The sequence below is a fragment of the Saccostrea cucullata genome, unplaced genomic scaffold, assembly GCF_032062105.1.
Source record: "Saccostrea cucullata isolate Sc308-1 unplaced genomic scaffold, CSIRO_AGI_Scuc_v1 ctg1912, whole genome shotgun sequence".
In the NCBI taxonomy this organism is placed as follows: Eukaryota; Metazoa; Mollusca; class Bivalvia; order Ostreida; family Ostreidae; genus Saccostrea; species Saccostrea cuccullata.
In genome coordinates, this window is record NW_026941280.1 from 35,203 (window position 1) to 45,000 (window position 9,798).

General features: G+C 33.3%; 1 protein-coding gene across 2 annotated transcripts in view; it reads right to left on the reverse strand.

Moving 5' to 3' along the window:
- Positions 1-5,567: 5,567 nt before the first annotated feature.
- Positions 5,568-9,798, reverse strand: part of LOC134257544 (uncharacterized) — a 56,675-nt gene continuing 52,444 nt past the window's right edge. For both annotated transcript variants that reach the window (XM_062740146.1, XM_062740147.1), the window contains 5 exons: positions 9,463-9,798; positions 9,294-9,315; positions 8,975-9,202; positions 6,261-6,508; positions 5,568-5,706 (listed from right to left, as the gene is read on the reverse strand). The exon at positions 9,463-9,798 is cut by the window's right edge and continues 912 nt beyond it. In XM_062740146.1, the coding sequence (XP_062596130.1) occupies positions 5,623-5,706; positions 6,261-6,508; positions 8,975-9,202; positions 9,294-9,315; positions 9,463-9,798 (918 nt within the window). In that variant the 3' untranslated portion in view covers positions 5,568-5,622. The remainder of the gene's footprint in view (positions 5,707-6,260; positions 6,509-8,974; positions 9,203-9,293; positions 9,316-9,462) is intronic.

A 9,798-nucleotide genomic window follows, 5' to 3' on the forward strand; every position in this document is an offset into this window, starting at 1 on the left:
TCATTGATTTATCTAAATGTCCAGTTTAAGGCCACAACAAGTGTTTTCTTCTCATCATGCACAAGATTTTGCACAAATTTTGTTTATATGAATACAAAAATAGGTCTGCTAATAACATAGCTGATAACAGAGCGAAATTGGTATTCATGGGAATACAGATATATATTGTGGGAAGACCTGGCCCCGGGATCATAAAACATCTTAAGCTTAAGTCAAAATCTCTTTTTGATAATAAAATGTTGCAGAAATCAAGCAGACCAAAATGAAAATATTTTCAATATTGCTTTTCAGAAGTGTTGTTATCTGCACATTTCGAATTAAATTCCATAATTCAGGAATATTTCATAATAAGCAATTGAACATTTGACTTAAGTCTAAGTTTGTTTTATGATCCTGAGGCCTGGTCTCTGAGAACCACATGTATATTGTCAATCAGAAACTCAAGCATTTTTGATGTCAGTTTCAGAGTACTTGTGTGTGCAAATCAGAATGGGTTTTAACAAAATGTTTTTTGCAAATGACCAATGACCAGGTAAGTAAATTTGCGAGTTCAATTTTAATTGAAAAAGCAGCTGTCAATCATATCAAAGAGCCTGGACTTTAATTTATCGTTGGGGATGGTTGTGTGTAAAGTTGAAAAGTCGTAAGTTTTTAAGCTGTTGAGTTTGGTAAAATATTGTTATTTCAAATTTCCAAAACTTTTAGAGAATCCACATCTAATTCACACCACCTCTTGAATATATTGTTGCACGGTACTGTTGAAGTTTTTCCTTCACTGCTGTCAATATCTTAGTGAGAAGTAAAGAAAGAGGCTTGTTTGAACATTCACTGGAACCTGCAATGCATCTTTATTTGCAAGGACACTAAGGCACCGGATGATTACTAGGCGATATGAGAGTCAATGACTGTTTGTTATTTGATTTATTACTGCGGGACTTCTCCTGTGGCAACATCACAGGCAGTGGACAAGAAGGTCATTCAAGGATCTTTTCATGATACTAACACATTTTTCAATCCCACTGTTTTGGAAATAATGGCATATTATATACACTATTACCGATCCAGCAAATATTTCATTTTGGCTCTGTGGGATATTAAAAGTATACAGAAGTTACATATGATTTTGAAGGATATCTTCCTTAGAGAGGGGAGTATAAGTTGGATTACCACTTGTAGAATTAAATCCAATTTCTTCTAGAGTATAATTTATGTAATAAGCCTTACAAACAAGGACAATGTTGTTACCTGTTTTTTCAGCAAGGACCAGAACGTACTGATCATGTAATCTATCTATTATTTTTTCACTTCTGGATTATTGAATACAGAAGGATAATTGGTTTTCATATTGTCCCTCAAACTTTTAATACGCGATAATTAATATGGATCCGATACATTTAAACCATTCTGACAAACTGTCAACATCTTTTTTATATCGTCTGGCGTAATCTACAACATAATTCATTATATTTATGAAATTCCGTCGCCAGTTGAAGGATTGGGGTTCCCTATATTTAGGACCTTTTAAAAATAAGTTAAAATAAAATATAAAAGAAATTGCTCTACTCTAGCGCAAGACTTCAACTGGGAAACATGGCTCTTGAGCGGGCCTTCCCTGTGGGGTTAGTACCACTCTAGAAAATACGTTACTGAGGATGGGGGTAATGCTCGAAGGCAAGGGATACCCCTTAAGTAGACTTACACTTTTCGATAAGTTTTAGTGGAAAGTATGACTAAAGTTATGTTTCCCCCTAGTATTCAATCAAGATAAGCCTTACTGTGGGGGAGGTTTAGCTTTGAAATATCAAGACTATTGGTAGACAGGTGAAAATTCGTTGATGAATACCATTTCTTACAATATTCCCTTGATTGTTTTCCTTCATTTGTTACTCTTTTGTGATTGCACGTCGGTATATTTTTATTCATGAAATCTGCTCTTCTGTGCCTGAAATTTGGATATCTCTATGTTTGGTTTGTTAAGTGTAGCATCAGGATAAAAAAAAAATAGTTTTCCTATCTGTGTCCGGAAATAGTATTTTCCATTGTATTTCCTCCAATGATTTCTTTGTGTGTTATACCACTTCTTACTCGCAATTTTTCTCAAAATAATAAAGGTAATTTTCTTTTCCTTTACAAGAACTTAAGGTATACCTTTACTCAGGTTGACTAAACATTCCACTAAGAACGGAAAACCACCTATTGCAATTTGTACACCTATCATTCTGGAGTTAAATTTCAATCTCAAATTATCATGACCTACTTTTCATGCTAGTGGCCCCTGAGTATTTCGGGGGAAAAACCTAAATTTTTCACACTGTGACCAATTTTTTCTTCACTCAGTAACACAACTTTTTAAATAATGAAGTATGATAGCAATGGAACAGCGTTGCTTCATATAACGAAACGAAACTTGTACATGAAAATGATCGAATGAAGATACATAAGAAGGGGGTAATGCCCTTAGCAGCACTTTCGAAAGATTAAATAATCATTTTTTAAAAAGAATTTATTCAATTTTTTAAAATTATTCTGCTAAACAACATTTTTCTTGATTCCTACTGGAAAATAATCTTCTAAAAGATATATTTCTATTTTGGTATGAATTTGAATTAACATTGTTTGCAATAAAAACTATTGCATCACAGGATTAATTTTAAATTACTACAGTAATATATCAAAACAAGCAGTGGCATTGTCTTTTCTTCACTGTATTACATTGATTATTTAAAAAGTCAATTACATGCATTGTCATAAAATGAGCATCCATACTCATGAACAATAAATGCGTTTAATATAAATAATCATCTTAATTTGCTATGAAAAACATTTAAATAAGATATGCCAAGCATACACGTATATACATTGTATACTGCATCTTTCCAGATAAGTAACTTACCTGACTGCTTTGATGAACATGCAGTTATTGAGTATATTCCCCAATTTTAATACTCTACTCCCTTGAAACAAAACCCTGGTACTAGACGTGCAGGTATACAAGTATATAAATATATAATAATATAAAAAAAAAATAACAGGCAAATGTCAAGATAGACCTTCCAATATTTGACAATCATTGATTGTGTTATCTAAATATCAACACTTTCTTCGAAACTGACAGATGTATATTCTTATTTCATATAAATTTCATCCAAAACAAGATATTGATAGTAAGTTAATTTACATACACATGTACAGTAAATATTAGGGATGGCAATTTGTAACCGGTTCTGCTAATCGGTTAGAAAATCCGTAATCGTTAGTCGGAAAAATTTAAATATATGTAAATTTGAGCGCAGTTTCCTTAAAATTCTTCTGGTTCTTTTTTGCGTGGACCCTGAGGTCCACGCAGTAAATATATAAGCGAGGTTACACCGGATGCCATGGGCAAACGACAGGCTACGCAGGTGCGAGAATACTAGAGAGTTTGCACCTTAGGTAACTTGCCCGTAGAATAATTCGATCTATTCGAGTATTAGAATATGCTATTCATTGGCAAATCGCGCTTTTAAATCCGCATGTCGCATTTACATATTCATTGGCGGATCAAAATTTCTTTGTTATACATATACTTTTATATACAAACTCAACATTGATTCTATGGTATAAGCATTTTAAAAAGTAGGAAGAACTTGCAATATACTGTACATGTATATATATATATATTTTACTTAACAACTTGATTGAAAAATGTCATTCAACGACTAGTTCTAGCTGTTTAAAGATAGAACAAGTATTTCACCGGCATTAGTTTTGTGCATCAAGGCTCGAGAAAATGATTTAATATTTCAACAATCCAAATACCGTTTGATAGAGGTCTGCAGCAACGGTTTTTAATGTGTTGGGGGGGGGGAAATCAGCGTGCTACAGAGCTGTGCTACACGTGAACCATCAGATCTCTATTTTTCCCTTTCTGATATCTTCCGTATAAATCCAGAACATGTGCCTAGTCCAAGCCATTATGGGTTACATGTATCAAAATAGCCCGATTTTTTAAACTGACAAAACTAAAGGCTTATCGGAGATAAAATTTAACAATTTTGCTTTGAGACTACAATCAGTCATAAGTAGGCAGATCATTGTAGAAAATGTGAACAAACCTACATGAATATTCACTACACCTAGAAATTTTCTTAATTGAATTTCGGTTGAAAAAACATGCATATGGTCCACGTATTGCAGTCCTTTTTTAAAGGACAGCAACTTGTTTTTTTTTTTTTTTTAGAAAAGAAAGCGCTGCATAGATTTTTTTGTGTGTGTTTTTACACATCTTATAATTAAGAATATTTGGAGGTAATTATAGCTTTCCAGATTGAGATCGCAGAGTAATCGCTCAATTCCTAAAGTGCATGTTAATTACTGTTTTTATAACATCATGCCGTTACCCAGTTAGTCCTGTGGATTTTCTAATAATATTAAAAACACCACCATAAAGTACTTTTAATTATAGTATGTGCTGTTATCTGTTAAATTATATTTTTATAAAGAACGTTGTAAATTGTAAATAGAGTGAGAGTTCAGACATGGACTAGTTCTGATTATGGTGACAACTCAAAATTAACTTCTTTAACATCTGCGTTGGAAAATCATGATCCTGTCCGATTTCTCAAGCAAGATTCATGGTTTTCTTAATTTTTCCTTGTCTATTGAAATAAAATATACTCTTGTGTACATAAAATTCCCCGATCAAAATAAGAAACAGAATGTAAACTCTAACGTCTTTTTAGCCTTTTTGTCCAAATGAAAAAAAAGTCAAAATGTATATCTTGATATGACTAACCGGTCAATCGGTCGGAACGTTTTGCGGTTAACCGATTAAGTATAAGTCACATTATCCAGCGATGGGGTATACGATGAGAAACCGATGCGTTTTTTGATGAAAATGGCATGATTGCCGGTCGGGCACCACTAGTGATCGGACGGTGAATGAGGCCATTTTGAGAATCGTTGGGGTCATCGGTAGGAAATAATTCGTAGTTAAAATTCAGCGATGTCTCCAACGATGCCTCACATGGCTCCTCATCGGCAACTCATCATTAACACATCTTTCAACGATCGGCCGATGTATGGAAGAGCATCGTCCAATATCCGTTGAAACAGAGGTCATCGGGGGGTTGAGTGGTGTTCAAGAGATAATTGCCGATCACCGGTCGATTTTTGACCAAACATTTGCCTGTAGTCGACCGACGTACGAACAATGTTCACCAATGTATAAGCGATGTAATATACATCGGCCGATTATCCTGGAACATCGTTTTTTGATAAGCAATGCATCGCTGGGACTTTGTAAGTCCGGCCGGCAACCACGCCATATTTATCATAAAACGCATTGGTTGCCCATCGTATACCCATCGCTGGATAATGTGACTGATACTTTAAGGACAACTAGGCCGATGTGGACCGATGTTGGAGCATCGCTAACACCACGGATTACCACCGATTACCACCGGTCTACGGCTACTGGCCGGGAAATGTGACCTAGGCATTAGCAATTCTGCAATCGATTGCCATCCCTAGTAAATATATAATATTCTTTTTTATTTCATCTTTAAGGTGCATGCAGATTAGAGAGATGAATATTAATACATGCAATTAAAATTCTCCAAAAGTCTCCTCACACGAATAAAATCAAAATCCACCATGGCAATTTTTCTGTGGTCTCAATTTTATTATGTCTTGTTTTAGAGTTTCCCCACTGAGCCTTATTATTGCCTGTTAATGAAGAAATCCATTAAATCTTAGTGTATTATTCGCATCTACGGAGAAAAATCGAAAATACAGAAGCTATTTAGGATACTGTAAGCCGAAAGATTTATAGTTAACATGGTAAACAAATACTCCGGTATATCGTAAGGTTGTCGTCAAAACTCTAGATAAAGATACAGGTATTTCTTTTAGAATCTGTCACACTTTAATTTTTAATTTACCTTGTGGGACTAAATACAGAATTTGTTCTAAATTTATATTTTCCCCAACAAAATTAATTTAAAATTAAGAATCATGACATACGTATTAAGAAAAACTTAATATCATTTCTTGTTTTATGAAACACATTTAATTCATGTAATAACTTTGTGTTATGTTCAGTAACAGTGAATGTACCTATCAGTATTCCATCATTGTGTAGAGAATTTTCCTGTTAGACAAAAGTGCATATGTTTGAATTTTTTTTTGTTTTTTCGAAATTTTGATACATGTATGTATATTTTTTTCATAGAAAAACAAAGGGACGACAACTGTACGGCTACTAGTGCGATGATTATCACCTGAGATAGATCTTTCCACTTTATATCAAAGTCTTCTTCTTCCATGATGCTATTTGCCGTTGTCTTGTGCTCAACTTCATTCCTATAGAATCGAATCCTTTCCACGTCATCGGTCTTACGTTTTTGTGCTATGTGAGGTTTCTTTCCCCATCCATTACTCGGCTCGGGGAGATTTTGACCATAATTCCTCAACAATTTGTACATAATAGTCACATCAAACGTAGAAGACGACGGTGTGGATTTGTCCTCTGTAAGGTAGTATAAAACATTATAAATTGAATTCTGAAACTAAGACAAGTTATTTAAACAGACTCTTGACACCACTTATTGATTAGTTTTTGTAGTTCATAAAAATCAACCTCCATTGTTTCGTCTGTTTTTCTCTGGGGATGAATTGTACAGTTGTAGAGGTTTGCTATTTTAATGAACTAAATCTTTAAATTATGAAATAAGAAAGATATGAACGTGAGAGAGATCGATCTTCCTACTTAATCAATATCGATATAATGGACTTAATGATAAGGATATCAGAGGCATGTTACATAAACCTTATCCTGCAGAAACTTATTCAGAATGGGGAATACACAGCATATTATTCCTTTGGACTGAACTTTGAATTTTTGTTATTAATAATAGATATTTAAATGTGCTGTTGGGTTTACAATGTTGAGTACAACCTTTCGGCCAAATTTATTGATCAAACGAACCCCTTAATATTTGTCAATTTTTGCAACTACATGATTATAAATGTTCCGTAAAGTGAGTTTTCGAAACAATAAAATGCTTGTGTATTTTCTATACGGATGTAACGGTTGGAATATTGCTGGAAAAATAGCATCACTCGCGTAATTTTTGTCTGCAATGATTGCAATCGTTTCACATTGTGTCTCGTAAAACAAAACGGAGACATTTTATTCTTAATATTTATGCCTTACGATAAATAATACTATGGAGTACGTAAAATATTTTATCATATATATTGAAGAATCATTTACTTCTATTGTATGTGAAGTTTCAGATTACTTTAGAAACCGATCCGATAAGTTTTGAATAAATTAAAGTTATTGCCTCAGATGAACAATAATAAGCCTTTCACAAGATTTAAAGAACATTAATCAGTCGCTGTAATTAGAATGACTTTAGCATTTGCTTCTTACGAGGGCTGTTCAATAAATAATGTCCTGAAGTGTATGACATACAATACAGATATCATATGACATTAAACTTGACTTCCTCTCATTATTAAATCTTAACTGAATTTATAACAGTTTATGTGACCACTTTTCATCACATAGTTTCATCGTGAGAAACTGGGAAACAAGGGCTTTTCGAGACACTGCATTATAAATAAATAGTAAAGAATCGGTAAACTAGAGTGAAAATAAAGTCTACATTATAGCTGCTGTGAAACTTATTAAGAATCCCAAATAAATATTCACTGAAATATGTGTCATTTACAGCAACCGATGCCTGATTTATAGACAAATGATCAGATGGATTTCAATGATAAAAAATTATATAATGGGCATAAAAAATGGGTACCCTCCTTGCCAACAAAAACTTTAACAACTTATATACTGTTTGCCAAATTTCAACAAATAATATTGGATGATGTATGATTGACTTTAAGACACATAGCAAATTTTATAGACATCATATCGGGAGTAATCTACACTGTATTTAAGAAACGTCTGAAAGTATAAAAGCTTGGTACTCAAAGGTCACCCTATATTTTGAAAAATTAGTGAAAACGACATCGTGTACGAAAGTCTTAACAATTATTTTAAAATATCAGGAAGTGTAGTTATCCACGTTTGTTTTATATTTAAACTGATATTGGAACATGAATCTATTGCTTAAAATCATCAAAACTAAATTTACCATAAGATGTACTTTATAAAAAACGGCGAAGGTCTGACAAAAGCAAAGGTATGCAAGAGCACAAAGACAGATTTATATGCAATTTTTAAAAATATTGGTGGTATTGTTGTTCAAATCGTATTCGGGGAGACAGTTTAATATCTGGAGGAGTCTAGAAAGCAAATCTTTGCCAAAAAAATCGAAAGGTTTATCAGAGGAAGGACCCAGAATCAGGAATTCACTACACTGAATTTCTTCATGACAGCGTGCAAACCCGCATGCCCTGAAGAGTAAAGGGGTTTTCGGGATCAACAGAAAGTTAATGTATTTTCACATTAACAATATTTGCCAGATCTTTTACCTTTTGACTTGTTTCTATTTCCAAACTTGAAAAAAAAACACTTTTCTGAAGGAAAAAACAAATCCAAGAAATCATTGGATCTGCCAATTTCCAGTATACTAAGGGTCATACCCAAAAATGAGTTCTAAAAACAATCAGAAATTGGATAAAAACTGTTACGGACATTTGTTTGAATTAAAAGAGTTTAATAAGTAAAATCATGAAGATTAAATCATTGAAAAGCGTAGTTTGCTTCTTACTGAGCACCGAGGACATTATTTATTGAACAGCCCTCTAATTCATTTTTACTACCTTAGGTAAAATTTCACGTTTCTCTCCAATTGACATGATTGAATAACAGTGATTTTTCAAAACTTTTCTGACATCAAAGTATGACATTGAACCAACATCGTTATAAAATTCAATTCATGAAACCGATATTACACGTGGAAGCGATTAATGTTTCACTATGAGAGGGACAGATAAACAGATTTGAAGCTTTCAATAGTGATACCTGGATAGAGTTGATCACATTGTTCTTCGCTTAGTTTGAACGGTCCTTTTTGTATGTCCTCCTTGTTGTCTGACGATAATTTGTCCACTGAGGGAAATATCTCATCAAAATAGATCTGCAGAGCCTCTCGTCCAATCTTTGTAAGTTTTTTAAAGGTCTTAAAATTCCTTTTCAATTCAGACTCAGAGAGAATTTTATCTTCATTCCCACCCGATGATTCATTTAAATCTATAATGGGAAAACAACATGATAATATCTTATATTAAAGCTTTATTAATATAAAACCTGGCGACAATTAGTAATGTATATTAGATCTTACCTCTGACATCCCCTTGTACATCCTTTAAAGAGAAAATGAAATAAACCCTCAATAATTTAATTTATTGATTTTGAATTAGAAAGATATCCACGTCTTAATATTGTTTTAGGCTTTACCGAAAACTAAAATAATACGTAGTGGATTTTTTTTAAAACTTTGTCCTTTTTACCTTTTTCCAGTAAAACAGAAGAACTGATTCACTGAGTATGTGGTGGTGGACCAGTCCATGTCTTGGACATTTGATTTCCTTTTTCTTGTAAATTTGCGCTTCCTCAACAAAATTACTATCATATTCATGGAAAACTTCCTGTTTTGAGCACTGATATCCAACAGTATACATTTCAATTGCTTTGTGAAAGTTACCTAGGAGATCTTTTAAATGAAGTTCAATAGTATCACGCACTTCCAATGTAACACTCTTTGTGATGGAAATGTTTGCGGGTTGAAAAACTTGAAGCTGAATAGAAGATTTGTTCACTGCTAAAGCAACTGCATGTTGTTTATA